At 43.5% G+C, this 15,970-nt stretch overlaps 1 protein-coding gene across 1 annotated transcript in view; it reads left to right on the top strand.

Moving 5' to 3' along the window:
* The window catches only part of SLC9A6 (solute carrier family 9 member A6), a 41,624-nt gene extending 37,680 nt beyond the window's left edge, over positions 1-3,944 (top strand). Inside the window, exon 16 of the mRNA XM_060270617.2 lies at positions 794-3,944. Within this exon, the coding sequence (XP_060126600.1) occupies positions 794-1,066 (273 nt within the window). The 3' untranslated portion in view covers positions 1,067-3,944. The remainder of the gene's footprint in view (positions 1-793) is intronic.
* Positions 3,945-15,970: the final 12,026 nt, after the last annotated feature.

Here is a 15,970-nt window from a genome sequence, read left to right as displayed (position 1 = left end):
TTGAGAAGCCCCCTACGATCCCCCGCTGCATCGGGCAGGATGGGGGGGGAAGCGCGGGATCTTTCCTGTCCCCGCTGTCAGCGCCTCTCAGCTGATCTTCCTTTGCCTTCTTCCCTTGCTACAGCTGGTTCCCCTTTTGCTAGACAAATGCCCCTTTCACTAGGTTTTGCGATCGGGGGTTCTTATGGCCGCGCTTCGCAAGACGAAGCGGCAGCCATAGAAAACCTCATCGTCTTGCGAGGCAACCTCCGATCGCAAAACCTATTCGTATAGCGGAAAATTAGTCTTACAGGGCATTCATCTAGCGAGGCACCACTGTACTGGCTTCTGTCTTTATCTGTTTATCGTATCCCCACTTTCTTACTCAAAATCCTGCTCAGAGCAGCTCCAAACAGCATCACAAAAGTGTGATGCCAAAAGGAGAGCTCAGCGCCCTCCCGCCCACGGAGGGGGCGCTGTGAGCTCCCGAGAGGCTGCAACGAGCAAGTGGCGGCAACGCCCGCAGCTGAAGCCTTCAGCTATGGGCGCTGCTGCTGCCGCCGCCACTCGCTCGCTCGCCGCCACCGCCGCTGAGGAGCTCAAAGCGTCCCCTCCACAGGCGGGAGGGTGCCGAGCTCCCCCCTTGGCCCGTGCTCCTCCTGCCAATGGAGGGTACGCAGGGGCATCAGCGGTGTGTGTGCGTGCATCATGACGCATGCGCCCGGGGGGCGCCAGAAGCTGTTTTTGCCCTGGGGATAGGTATCAATTCAGCATATTAGCCGCTTGGTCAAAGAGCTCTTTGTCTTTTACTCAGAATCAAGAGCAGCTGAAAGACGACGATTCGGACCTGATTCTGAACGACGGAGACATCAGTTTGACTTACGGGGATTCGACCATGAACACCGATTCTTTGACATCCGGCACATCTCGACGGGGGGCGGGAAACGGCTCCGAGGACCCGCTGGACCAGGAGCTCGGCTTTGGGGACCACGAACTTGGCATCAGGGGCACACGTCTCGTCCTCCCCATGGATGATTCGGAGCCCCCCTCCAATGTAGTCGACAATGCCCGACATGGCCCGGCATGAGATCGGCTGGTAACAAGGCGATCAATAATAATAATTTAAAAATCCACGTACGATCAGGAAGAAAAATGTACCTACGACAACAAAAAACTACTGCATGTCTCAGAATGTCGAAGCTGTATAAATATTACTTATTTATATGGTGTTAGGAAAATATAACTACTCATAGGAGACAAGTTGCGAAGAGCAACGTCTTAAGTTTCACAAGTTAAACACTGTGTCGCAGTGGAGCTGTTTTAGAACAAATTTCCGTCTTGGGGGTGGGGACTGCAGCCGAGATCTTCCCTCCCAACTTTGTGTCTTTTGCAATTCCCCATCGCTTACCCGAGAGTAGGAAGGAGGGGTAGCGGCGGCGGCGGCGGCATCTCGAGTCGCGTTTTGCTGTGTCCGTTTCGCGTGGCGAGGAGGTGGTTTTGGCAGCTCTGGAGACTTGACATTTCCTCTCTGTAGCACTGCTCTAGGATCTGTTAGCACTGATTAAAACAACCCCCGTGTCGCAAATTAAAGTCAAAATGCCGAGAAAAGGAGGCAACACGTCAACCCATTCTTGGGCAAAATAGAACTCTTTTAATTAACCATCTGTAGTTACTTTAAAGTTTCATTAGCCTTGGTTGACTAGGTGGTGTTATTGTATATTAAGCTCTTTATTCCTTGCGCCTTGCGTATGAGTATGAATTATTATTATTTTAAAATTATTATTATTATTATTATTATTATTATTATTATTATTACCCCTGTTCCGCAGAGTACACGCAAGTCCTAGGCATGTTGCGTTTTTGTTCTATTGTTGCATCTTCCTGTATTTTTGCATTGTGGAAATAATATGGACTGTATCCATTCGTGTCCATGTCGGCTATTGACCTGAGTATAATGTATGATTTAATAGCATGCATTTCATGATTATTGACTTGTATTTATTTGATTTATTTTACTTATAAAACGGAAGCATGAACCGAAACAGGTGATTACCCTGGATCACTGTCTGGTTTATGGTTAACTACAGATTAAAACGGGACCCAGGTGGCACTGTGGTTAAACCACTGAGCCTAGGGCAGGCATCCCCAAACTGTGGCCCTCCAGATGTTTTGGCCTACAACTCCCATGATCCCTAGCTAACAGGACCAGTGGTCAGGGATGATGGGAACTGTAGTTCAAAACATCTGGAGGGCCAAAGTTTGGGGATGCCTGGCCTAGGGCTTGCTGACCAGAAGGTCGGCGGTTCGAATCCCCATGACGGGGTGAGTTCCCGTTGCTCGGTCCCAGCTCCTGCCAACCTAGCAGTTCGAAAGCACGTCAAAATGCAAGTAGATAAATAGGGACCGCTCCGGCGGGAAGGTAAACGGTGTTTCCATGTGCTGCTCTGGTTCGCCAGAAGCGGCTTTGTCATGCTGGTCACATGACCTAAAAGCTGTACGCCGGCTCCCTCGGCCAATAATGTGAGATGAGCGCGCAACCCCAGAGTCGGTCACGACTGGACCAAATGGTCAGGGGTCCCTTTACCTTTACCTTTACGACACGACAATTGACTTGTATTTATTTGATTTATTTTAGTTATTAAACTGAAGCAGCATGAACCGAAACAGATGATGACCCTGGATCACTGTCTGGTTCGTGGTTAACTACAGAGTAAAACAGTTCTATTTTGCCCAAAAACTGGTTGACGTGTTGCCTCCTTTTCTCAGCATAGGATTTGTTAGAACAGACCTCGATATAAGGAGGGCGCTGCGTGCGAAACCTGCCACCAACTGATAAGAAGCTGCGATGGGAATAGAGCACAAGTCGCAAATAGTGGCTTGTTGACCGGAGCCATTAAATCTCTCTTCCAGTTGTAAGGCTCCAGGTGATTCATAAAAGCAAGTTGTTTAGGATTTGCGCTTGGACCGAACGTTTTTCATGGAGCGGCCGTGCCTTTCAGCTATGTCCAAATTTCCTCCTTGGTGCATAGCTGCCAAGAAGACCAGTTGATGTGAAATAGTCTGGTCCAGCTCCGCGCCATATCGTGGAGTTCAGCTGTGTGAACAGGACATGCAGGGGTTTAAGACTCTTAGGTGTGGGTTTTCCAAAGAGGCAGTTTCGGTTACAGTGGTGCCTCGCTTAACGAATGCCCCGCTTAACGAAAGGTTTTTTTCGAGCGGAGGTTGCCTCGCCAGACGAATCCGTTTTACGAAAAATTCGTCTGGCGAATCGCGGTTTCCCATAGGAATGCATTGAAATTCAATTAATGCATTCCTATGGGCAAAAATAATAATTCCGTGCATTCCTATGGGATTCGCCAGACGAATTTTTCGTTATAAGAAAAGACCCGTGGAACGAATTAAATTTGTCTAGCGAGGCACCACTGTATTAGGTAGTTCTGAAAGTCCATCCACCCTGTAGAGTTTCACTTTGGTTTGGTCCCGTCTTCACATGGTTATGTGACTATTAAAAAAACCCACCCCCTTTGGTTTTTGTTCTTGTGCCTCATTCGTTTTAAAGGAGAAATATATTTGTAAGGTGCCATAGATTCTTGATGTGTTTGTTTGTTTGTTTGTTGCCTGAGGAAGAGCACTGAACGACTCGCTGATATTGCACTTGGTGTATTCAGCCTCATCCTGCCATGATATTTTTTATTAAGCCTTTTGATTATTATTATTATTATTATTATTACTTGGTGCAGTGGGTGTTTTTGGGAAGCCGAGATTTCTGAGAAATCAGAGAAAAAGTTGCCGTATAAAACCTTTCAATGTACAGCTCTTATTCCTGCCCCTTTTCTCAGAGCGCTATAGGGAAGCTTTTAATGTTTGATTTCTGTATTTTAATGTTTTGTTGGAAGCCGCCCAGAGTGGCTGGGGGAACCTGGCCAGATGGGCGGGGTATAAATAAATTATTATTATTATTATTATTAGGCTGTACAAACTTAACATGTGCTCTGTTAACACAAAAGTGCGATCACCCTGGAAAAAAAGAACAGAATCCGGTTTTGATTTGTTGGAACATCATTCCATTTAACAAGAGGACAAAGAAGAGAGAGAGAAAGAAGCTGGAGAGAAGCAAAGCCAGCCCCTAAAGGCAGTAGATTCCCTGACTCGGTTGCAACAGGATGTTGGCAAAGGTGTGGGGAGTCAGGCCCTAGCTGCCAAGTACCCCGTTTCCCCCGGGAAACCCCCGTTTTTCCTTACCTTTCCCCAGTGGTCCCCCGTATCACTTCATCTCCCATTTTTCTCCGTTATTTTCTCCTGCCAGCGGCCATTTTTTTCCTTTCCGATTTGCCTTTCTATGGGCACCAAAATGGCCGCCGCCGGCTTCAAAAGCCGCATCTACGCATGTCTGGAAGTGCATAGACGCGACTTCCGGTGTCGTCGGCCAATTTTGGTGCCCATAGATGGGCGGAGCGACACCGGAAGTTGCGTCGACGCACTTCCCAACATGCGTACAAGCGACTTTCAAAGCCGGCGGCGACCATTTTGGGTGCCCATAGAAGGGCAAAGCGACACCGGAAGTTACGTCAACGCAACTTCCGGTGTCACACAGCATACTTATTTCTAACATTTCTGGAATAGCACTGAGCATCTCTGCTAAACTGAAATTCCTTAAAAACAAAACAAAAAACAATCTCTCTCTTTATATAGCTCCCCATCTTTGTTTCATACATTTAGCTACATTTTCCTACCGTTTCTCAATGGTCTCCCGTATAGGTTTTTATCCCGTTATTCTCCCTTAAATACGCTTCTGCCAGCGGCCATTTTTCCGGTGCTGCTTTGCCCTTCTATGGGCACTAGAAACTGGCGGCAGCAGCGCCGGAAGTTGCTTCTACGTGTGTCCGGAAACGCGTAGGCGCGACTTCCGGTAGCGCTTTGCCCTCTAGGGGCACCAGAAAATGGCAGCGCTGGTGCTGGAAGTCGCTTTTACGTGTTTCCGGCCATGCGTAGAAGCAACTCCCGGCGCTGACGCTGCCATTTCTGGTGCCCATAGAAGGGCAAAGCGCCACCAGAAGTTGCGTCGACGCAACTTCCTGTGTCGTGGGCTTCCAATCCCAGATTTTTCCGTCCAGGTATGTTGGCATGTTGATGTCAACAGACTGCTGTCAGTTCCAGATTTCTGATGCTGATTAGATGAATATTCCGTTTTCGTCACGGCAATGGTTTGGGTCCCAGATTTTATCGCGTGAGAACTTTTTAACAGAACTGATTAATGCCAAGTTGCTGTCAGAGAAATAAGGGAACGGGCCAGAAATAGCAGACCGGAAGTAGCGCTGCCGCCATTTTGGAACTGGGCGGAGCATGCTCAGAAGCGACTTTTGATGCTGCTTTGCCCAGTTCCAAAATGGCCGTCGCGCCAAAAGTCGCACTGCAGCCATTTTGGAACTGGGCAGAGCAGCATCAAAAGTCGCTTCTGAGCATGCTCCGCCCAGTTCCAAAATGGCTGCCGCGCCAGAATAAACCGGGGGGGGATCCGTTTTTTTCAGCTAGGAACAGCTGGAAAAACGGGGATTTCCCGGGGAAAACGGGAGACTTGGCAGCTATGGATTAATGACATATACTTAAATTGCCCAAGGTTCGCCCACGGTTTCCCAGAAATAACTCCTCATATTTTGTATCGGCTAATTTATTTGATGTTAATGTAGAACATTATTTGCGCTTAATATCTCCAGGGGGGTCTTTGGATTCTTCCCCCATCTTTATTGACCTCAAATACAGCTGTGGGAACTTAGGACCTCCCCAAGTCCAGGTACGGACCCTGATAGGCAGTGTCTGTTGATACAGGATTAAGAAACCCTGTCTTTTCCCTGAGCAGAATGGACCCATTTCTCTGCATCAAATGACACTGTAGGTCACGTTCAAGGTTTATTCTACTTACCGTTGAAAAAATTGTCTGTTGGAATTTCATGGTACTATTAACTGCTATAGTTGTGGTGTTCTTGTAATTATATCCGGAAGCAGAATTGCACCTTTTTTTGGTTTACGACGACTAAATCTTTGGTGGTTCCCTGCACTGTGAAAAGAAAAAAGAATCATGGGCCTTAAAAATAAAATAAAATTGGTTTTTTGGGGGGATTTTGTGTCTCTTTGTGTTCCTTGTAACAACTTGTCATTCCACACTTATTTTTTGCATATTTTGCAACTTTAAATCTTTGCTAGGGTTTTACCCTGTTTCTCCGAAAATAAGACGTAGCCATAAAATAAGCCATAGCAGGATTTTTAATCTTTCAAGGAATATAAGCCATACCCTGAAAATAAGACATAGAATCATAGAATCATAGAGTTGGAAGAGACCACAAGGGCCATCCAGTCCAACCCCCCCTGCCAAGCAGGAAACACCATCAAAGCATTCTTGACATATTCCTGTCAAGCCTCTGCTTAAAGACCTCCAAAGAAGGAGACTCTGCCACACTCCTTGGCAGCAAATCCACTATCGAATAGCTCTGACTGTCAGGAAGTTCTTCCTAATGTTGAGGTGGAATCTTCTTTCTTGTCGTTTGAATCCATTGCTCCGTGTCCGCTTCTCTGGAGCAGCAGAAAACAACCTTTCACCCTCCTCTATATGACATCCTTTTATATATATAGCAGGGGTGGCCAACTCCCAAGAGACTGTGATCTACTTTCAGAATTAAAATCTGTCGGTGATCTACCCCCATTTTGGGGGGTTCGGCTCTATGTTGTTGAGCTATTTTAGGGAGAAGGAAAGGGGGGTGACCAGATTTGGTAACCTTTTTGGGGGGAGCATTGCCCAAATACTTTTCTTTTTTTTCTTTTTTTTATATAGATATTTATTAATTTTCACAGTAGAAAAAGGGTTACAGAAAATTGGAAAGGGTGGGGAAAATACAAATTCAAAAAGCAAAAATACAAAAATCAGAAAAAACATAGAAGAAAAAAACACAAAATAAGAGAATAAAAAGAAACTGTATAACTTATCTTTATCACAGTGTATATTGGGACCTCCTCGGGTTCCCGTCCCTGTGTATCCCAAACACATTTCTAATTTAGCAAATTCTACCTCTAATTATTCACTTTTAATACTAAATTTCTTATTTTCTAATTTAAAATAACCTCTTCACTTAATCCACAGGTTTATTTACCACCTAATTTCTATTCTTAAAATATTACTTTAACATGATTTTTTAAATACAATTTAAAATCTTTCCACTCTTCTTCAATTGCTTGTTCTCCCTGGTTGCGGATTCGTCCGGTCATCTCTGCCAATTCCATAAATTCCATCATCTTCATCTGCCATTCATCAATCGTTGGTAACGTTTGCTGCTTCCAATATTTAGCAATCAAAAGTCTCGCTGCTGCAGTGGCATACATGAAAAAAGATACCTTTCTCTTGGGAATCTCCCTCCCTACAATGCCCACTAGGAATGCCTCTGGTTTCTTCACAAATGTGCCTTTTAGCACTTTCTTAAGTTCATTATAAATCTTATTCCAGAAGTCATTCACTAGTGGACATGTCCACCACATGTGGTAAAATGAACCTATTTCTTTCTTACATTTCCAACATTTGTTATCGTTGTTGTGGTAAATCTTTGCTAACTTTTCTGGTGTAAGGTACCATCTATACATCATTTTCATTATATTCTCCTTTAATAAGCTACACGCAGTAAACTTAATATTTTCCTTCCACAACTTCTCCCAATCCTCCATCATAATATTATGTCCCACATCCTTTGCCCACAAAATCATAGCATTTTTAGTTTGTTCATCTTTTGTATGCCATTCTAGCAGCAATTTATACATTCTCGAAAGTATTTTCATCTTAGGTTCTAACAATTCTGTTTCCACCTTTGACCTCTCAGTTTGAAAACCAATTTCTCTATCCATTTTAAACGCTTCATTTATCTGATGGTATTGGAGCCAATCATCCAATTTACCTTTCAACTCCTCATATGTTTTTAATTTAAATTGGTCTCCATCTTGAATCAATAAATCTCTATATTTCAGCCAACCGGTCTCCATATTTAACCTTTTTCGAACCTTGGCCTCCAGAGGCGAAAGCCAATTTGGCGTTTTTCTTTCTAATAAATCTTTATATCTGGACCAAACCTTGAACAATGAATTTCTGACAATGTGTCTTTTAAAGCTTCCATGGGCCTTAACCTTATCATACCACACATATGCATGCCAACCATGAACATTATCATAACCTTCTAAATCCAAAATATTAGCATTTTCCAATGTGAACCACTCTTTCAACCAGCAAAAGGCAGCTGCTTCATAATAGATTTTTAAATCAGGTAGAGAGAAGCCTCCTCTTTGTTTGTCATCAGTCAATATCTTATATTTAATTCTTGGCTTCTTCCCTTGCCATATAAACTTTGAAAGCACCTTTTGCCATTCCTTAAAACAACTCAACTTTTCAATTATTGGCAATGATTGAAATAAAAACAACATCTTTGGCAATACATTCATCTTAATCGTTGCTATACGGCCCAACAAGGACAGTTTCAGGTTGGTCCACGTTTCTAAATCCTTCTCAACTTCATTCCATAATTTCACATAATTATCTTTAAACAAGTTTAGGTTTTTTGCTGTCATATCAACACCAAGGTATCTTACTTTTTTAACAAAAGATAAACCAGTTATTTCTTGCAATTTCTCTCTCTCTTCCTTATTCAAATTTTTATCTAATACTTTAGTTTTTGATTTGTTCAATTTAAAATACTTTTCTTAGGGGGGGAAACAGAAACTTTTAGAGCTTTCTTGGGAGAGAGTTGCATAAAAGCACTCACAAAACTACGCCGCACAAACTACTTTACCCCCTCCATTAACCTACCTATCAAGATTTCTTAAAAAACACATGCCTTCATCCATTGTTAGTGTGACACCTGCATCACCATTTTGGTAACCAACTGGTTGATATCAGGCGAGTACTGTGTCAGGGCCAGCTTCAGGGAATCTTTAAGGTGCTCATCTGTCATGTTTGAACATTGCATACTCTTTGTCATTTTTAAATATGAAAATGCAGATTCACACAAATAAGTAGAACCAAAACATGAGTGTCAAATTTCACTGCATCTTCTCAAATTTGGAAATTTCTGTCTGGGCACAAACTTCCAAAACGATTCTTCTTCTGCACGGGCCCACAGAAAAATGTCATTTTTCAGAGTTAATATCTCATTTTCAAAGATATTTTCCACAGTGAGTAATTTGTACTGATAGTGACAGCAATTTTTAAAATGTCCAAATCAGATTTGAATGGAAATGACATGTACTCTACAATTCAGTTTTTTGGAAGTCGCCAAATCTTTTTTCTAACTCCAGAATAACAGAACCAATTTCAGCCACATACTTCTGTTTGAAAAACAAAAGCAGGATTTTTTCCCCCCAGATGGTCCTGCCTATTAAGAAAGTGATAAAAAAGTTTGACTGTAAGGTCAGCCATCATTAGCTTAAATTTTGTTTTGTAGGATGAAACTATTTTAATCATGTCGCCAATGCATTTACCTTTACCTTGTAGCTCAAGGTTCATGGTGTTGTGTATTGAGTCAGAGGATTTTATATCTGTATTATTATTGTCTGTATTTGCTTTAGGGCAAAGTAACTGCCTTTTGGTTCCAGAAGGTACAGCTACTATTGGTTCATTTAAGCTGCTGTATTTGGATCCTCTGTCTTATTTGTTGTTGTTTAGTCGTTTAGTCGTGTCTGACTCTTCGTGACCCCATGGACCATAGCACGCCAGGCACTCCTGTCTTGCACTGCCTCCCGCAGTTTGGTCAAACTCATGTTCGTAGCTTCGAGAACACTGTCCAACCATCTTGTCCTCTGTCGTCCCCTTCTCCTTGTGCCCTCAATCTTTCCCAGTATCAGGGTCTTTTCCAGGGAGTCTTCTCTTCTCATGAGGTGGCCAAAGTATTGGAGCCTCAGCTTCGCGATCTGTCCTTCCAGGGAGCACTCAGGGCTGATTTCCTTAAGAATGGATAGGTTTGATCTTCTTGCAGTCCATGGGACTCTCAAGAGTCTCCTCCAGCACCATAATTCAAAAGCATCAATTCTTCGGCGATCAGCCTTCTTGATGGTCCAGCTCTCACTTCCATACATCACTACTGGGACAACCATAGCTTTAACTATACGGACCTTTGTCGGCAAGGTGATGTCTCTGCTTTTTAAGATGCTGTCTAGGTTTGTCATTGCTTTTCTCCCAAGAAGCAGGCATCTTTTAATTTCGTGACTGCTGTCACCATCTGCAGTGATCAAGGAGCCCAAGAAGGTGAAATCTCTCACTGCCTCCATTTCTTCCCCTTCTATTTGCCAGGAGGTGATGGGACCAGTGGCCATGATCTTGGTTTTTTTGATGTTGAGCTTCAGACCATATTTTGCGCTCTCCTCTTTCACCCTCATTAAAAGGTTCTTTAATTCCTCCTCGCTTTCTGCCATCAAGGTTGTGTCATCTGCGTATCTGAGGTTGTTGATATTTCTTCTGGCAATCTTAATTCCGGCTAGGGATTCATCTAGTCCAGCCTTTCGCATGATGAATTCTGCATATAAGTTAAATAAGCAGGGAGACAATATACAACCTTGTCGTACTCCTTTCCCAATTTTGAACCACTCAGTTGTTCCATATCCAGTTCTAACTGTAGCTTCTTGTCCCACATAGAGATTTATCAGGAGACAGATGAGGTGATCAGGCACTCCCATTTCTTTAAGAACTTGCCATAGTTTGCTGTGGTCGACACAGTCAAAGGCTTTTGCATAGTCAATGAAGCAGAAGTAGACGTTTTTCTGGAACTCTCTAGCTTTCTCCATAATCCAGCGCATGTTTGCTATTTGGTCTCTGGTTCCTCTGCCCTTTCGAAATCCAGCTTGCACTTCTGGGAGTTCTCGGTCCACATACTGCTTAAGCCTGCCTTGTAGAATTTTAAGCATAACCTTGCTAGCGTGTGAAATGAGCGCAATTGTGCGGTAGTTGGAGCATTCTTTGGCACTGCCCTTCTTTGGAATTGGGATGTAGACTGATCTTCTCCATTCCTCTGGCCATTGCTGAGTTTTCCAAACTTGCTGGCATATTGGGTGTAGCACCTTAACAGCATCATCTTTTAAAATTTTAAATAGTTCAGCTGGAATATCATCACTTCCACGGGCCTTGTTATTAGCAGTGCTTTCTAAGGCCCATTTGACTTCACTCTCCAAGATGTCTGGCTCAAGGTCAGCAACCACACTACCTGGGGTGTACGAGACCTCCATATCTTTCTGGTATAATTCCTCTGTGTATTCTTGCCACCTCTTATTGATGTCTTCTGCTTCTGTTAGGTCCTTACCACTTTTGTCCTTGATTATGGTAATCTTTGTACGAAATGTTCCTTTCATGTCTCCAATTTTCTTGAACAGATCTCTGGTTTTCCCCATTCTATTGTTTTCCTCTATTTCTTTGCATTGCTCATTTAAGAAGACCCTCTTGTCTCTCCTTGCTGTTTTTTGGAAATCTGCATTCAGTTTCCTGTATCTTTCCCTTTCTCCCTTGCATTTTGCTTGCCTCCTCTCCTCCGCTATTTGTAAGGCCTCGTTGGACAGCCATTTTGCTTTCTTGCATTTCCTTTTCCTTGGGATGGTTTTCGTTGCTGCCTCCTGTATAATGTTACGAGCCTCCATCCATAGTTCTTCAGGCACTCTGTCCACCAAATCTAAATCCTTAAACCTGTTCCTCACTTCCACTGTGTATTCATAAGGGATTTGATTCAGATTGTATCTTACTGGCCCAGTGGTTTTTCCTACTTTCTTCAGTTTAAGCTGGAATTTTGCTATAAGAAGCTGATGATCTGAGTTACAGTCAGCTCCAGGTCTTGTTTTTGCTGACTGTATAGAGCTTCTCCATCTTTGGCTGCAGAGAATATAATCAATCTGATTTCTGTCTTATTGGTTTCCTCCAAAAGGCAGCACTGTGATTGCCTGATATTGTTCCCTCCAAAATGTATCCCTTTCTAGCTAGTTCCCTGTCCCTATAAATGTAGCCTTCCTGCCCTCAGAGTCAGTCTTGTTCACTTTAATAAAGAGCTGTTACTAGAGAACTGTCTCCAGCATGTTATGTCAAGAGAGCTGAAATCACAAACCCCACGTCACAACACATATCACTAAGTTTACCTGTGTAACCAGGAATGAAAGCCAGATAAAACAACCACTTGTCATCTTTTTTAAGGGGGGGAACCCCAAAGTTGTTGACTTTTAAAGGAAAGGTTCCCCAGAGTTGTTGACCTTTTTTTTAGGGAGCTGACACCACGCTTACACATTATCTCTGCTTGGGAAAAGAAAACCTCAATATTTGAGCTACATAGAAGGTAGTGATTTAAAAACGGAAAAAAAAACAGAAGACACAACATATACATGTAGTTTATTCTATCTCATTTTCTGAACTACTGCTATCATTTTCCATTTTCTCTTCCTCTTCCTTTTTGTCATTTTTCTCATGGACTTCTAAAAAAACTGCTTTGGAGGAAAATGGGGGGAAAACTGTTTTTCCTCCCATTTTTTTCCGGTTCTCTACCCCCCCCCCAGGCCCTCATATACGGTATGTTCTAAGAGCTGCATTTTATAGTACTCACGTTATAGTACTCACTTTAGTGTTTTAATCCCTAAATATAACTTAGGGCTCACGTAGCTGAAAGACCTCACAGGTGCAGAACCTCGCAGGTGTTGAGATCAGCAGAGGGGAAGCGCTTCGGAGTTTCACAGCCCTCAGAATTTTTTTTTGGGGGGGGAGGTGGCCCAGATTGTATTCTCTGTGCAACTAAAATACTAGGATTGGCATGAACATGTTCCCACCTATCCTGTTCAGCAAATTCAGCATTTTGTGAAATGATTACTCGGCCATGTCCCAAAGCAAAACGATAGCATCTGCTAGAATAGCCTTGATAGCTGGTGAAATGTAGTTTTCTGGTTTTAGGCTCACCTTTGCGTCTCAGAGACTTGGGGATATAAACAAAAGCCCAACTCCCCCAAATATGTAAACCTGCATAGTCTGGTTCCTTCCCAAAAAGCATTCTGTGTAGGGAATATCACCCGTGGCAGTAGTGAAAGTACGGTTCACTAAAAAATTTGCAGTCAGAAGAGCTTTTCCCCAAAGCTTGGCATTATTTTACAATCCAGCATCGGTTAACAAGCTGTCTTTTACGATTTGAATAATACCCACTCTTCTTTCTGAAACTCCATTTTGCCAGGGACTATTTTCACATGTGAGGCGACGCGTTATTCCATGGCGTTTAAGCCATGCCTGGAAATTATTACTTAAATATTCACCTCCTCGGTCACTTTGGAATTGAATGACTGGTCTTTGAAAACATTTTTCTGCCCATACCTTCCAGGACTTAAAAACATCAGCACATTCTGATTTGTTTCTCATTAAATATAGTCATGAATATATTGTTTTATCATCCACAATAATTAGAGCATATCGAGATCCTCCCTCACTCTCTGGAAAAGGACCAATTAAAACAGAATGAACAAGTTGCAAAACATGTAGAAATTCTATCACTCCTACCTGATATTGGCTGTAACTTTGATTTTGCTTGTTTGCAAATAGCACAATCAAGATAGGTGCTGCACTGGTTAAATTTTAAACCTTTACATATTTTTTGCATGTTCACCAGATATTTAAAACTTGCATGCCCCATTTTTATGTGTAGAACATGAATGCAGGTTTTATGCGGACAATTAGAATTTTGCTGACATAGATCAGTTACTAACACTTCTTTTCTTACAGTTTTAGGTCTCTCCGTGACGGAGTCACTAGGTGAAAAATGCTGTAAATAGCATCAGTTAACCATCCACCATTTTTGTAGAATTAATAACCTTGCCCTGTTTCTTAATAAACACTCATCAACCACAAAAATAAATGCAAAACCAACCTTTGTAAGACATGAAACTGACAATAAAGAATATTCTAATTTTTCAACAAACAATACATCGCTCAATTCAACATCTAGACATGGTAGATAAACCGTCTCTATACCTGAGATTGAGTAATGTCATCCACCAGCAAGACAAATGCTGTCCTTGCCTTTTGGTAATTTTCTGAGTGTTGTAAAATAGTCAGGGCTGTTCATTATGTTTCTGGCAGAACCAGAGGCCAAAATGTAGCTGTCTGGAAAAAAATTCTTTTCTTTTCTTGCGGCGGCTGAGACGAAATGCGTCTGCTTTTCTGTCTCATGTGAAACACTCGCTCTTGCTGGGATTTTCACACTACAATATTTATTCACGTGTTCAAATTTGTTACACGGGAAGCATTTCTTTGCCAACATGGCATGATCCGTGGAGCGTTCTTGGACCCATCTCCTCCTGAGGATCTAGGTCTCTGGTAGACAGAACGACTGGAATTCCCCCGGTCAGCCTTCTCACCCAGCTTTTCCATGCGCTTTTCAGATTCCTCCTGTAGATGGGTTGTTACATACGCCATCGATAAATCTTCTTGCCTCATGCTTTCAATAGAGGCTATCACAATACTGTATTAAAATTTGGTGGAAGACTGGATAGCAGGATATAGACTTGATCCAGGTCTGAAAATCTTTTATCTCTCCTTTACAACTGAAGGAATAACATGCGCAAAGTCTGGAGGTGTGTGGTTAAACATCCACCTTCAGGTAGCACAGTTCTGTACAGTCTCCTAGTTAGTCCAATTATTGAACCAGCACTGTCAGACAGGTGTATCTGGCGCAGATGATCCCAATATTGCTTGGCTGAGTCTAAATCTGCAATGTGTAGAACCTGTGGTTCCTCTAGAGCCAAAAAAATTTGCACTCTGGCTCTATCATCTACTTCACGATCTTCATCAGAGGGTTGTGCCCCCAAACCGGTTTCCACACAGTGCCAAAGTTTATCAAGTTTTAAAACTAATTCAAGCTTGAGAGCCCAAATCAAATAGTTTTTTATCATTTAGGCGTTCCATCTGGGCAGTGTTGCCAAGATTAATAAACTGCGCAGTTTGCTGAGCTGACATGGTTTCTGCTCTTTGCTGCACCGCACCTGTTTCCTCGGTATGCAGCCTCACCACTAGACTTTCAGTCCCTTCGCGGTCCTCACCGACAGCACCCTGATCCTCGAGCTTTAGCAATTCGCCATCCATAAAACTCTGCGGCACATAACCTGACGCACAGCGGTAATTAATTCAGCAGAGTTATTCATTTAAATAATGAAGACTTTATTAAATCATCGTTCTTCATAAAATATAGTTTCAGAAACACAGACTCAGTTACAGAACCACAGAGGCAAAGCGCCAGATTCAGAGACAGTCCAGCACCCCCACCGGACATCCCGAGGGACAGGGAGGCGCAGGAACTGAACGTAGCCACTGAAATCATAGACTCATGATGGGGGGGGGAGGGTTTGGAGTACCTCATGGCATGGGAGGACACTCCAGCTGCCAATAACGCCTGGGTGCCAGCTCACACGGTGCAGGAGGAATATCTAGTAGAGGAATTCCATGCACTGCTCCCGCACAGGCCCAAACCAAGGCGCTTCTGGAGGGAAGAGGCAGGGGCACCTGCATTGGGGGGAGGAGACACCTCATGGGAAGAAGAACAACCAGGGGAAGGGAGGGGATCTCTGTGGGACTGGGAGGCAGTGTTTCATGAACAGGGAGGGGAGGACCCGTTTGAAGCCCATTCCAGCGAGGAGACCCCGATATCGGGCTGGGAACAGGTGTTCACTCCCACAGGTTCAGACGAGACAGATTTCCTAGGCTTTCAGTCGTCGCCCCAAGTGCAATCCCAGGGTTCTGAATGGGAGCAAGTTTTCACCCCCACCAGCTCAGATGCCACGGAGTTTTTGGGTTTCCAATCCTCTCCTCAGCTACCTCAGGGAGCTCCTCAGCTACCTCAGGGAGCTCCTCAGCTACCTCAGGGAGGGGGGAGCCTGGGGGTGGATGTAAGAGGGAAAGCTTATAGGGAACAACCCCCCCCCCAAAAAAAAATCAGGTCAAGTTCCTTGCCAAGCAGTAAGTCAA

This window comes from Zootoca vivipara, chromosome Z2, assembly GCF_965207765.1.
Source record: "Zootoca vivipara chromosome Z2, rZooViv2.hap1.1, whole genome shotgun sequence".
NCBI classification, from domain to species: Eukaryota; Metazoa; Chordata; class Lepidosauria; order Squamata; family Lacertidae; genus Zootoca; species Zootoca vivipara.
The sequence above is the reverse complement of the archived record's forward strand: the minus strand, read 5'-3'. Positions and strand labels throughout refer to the sequence as shown.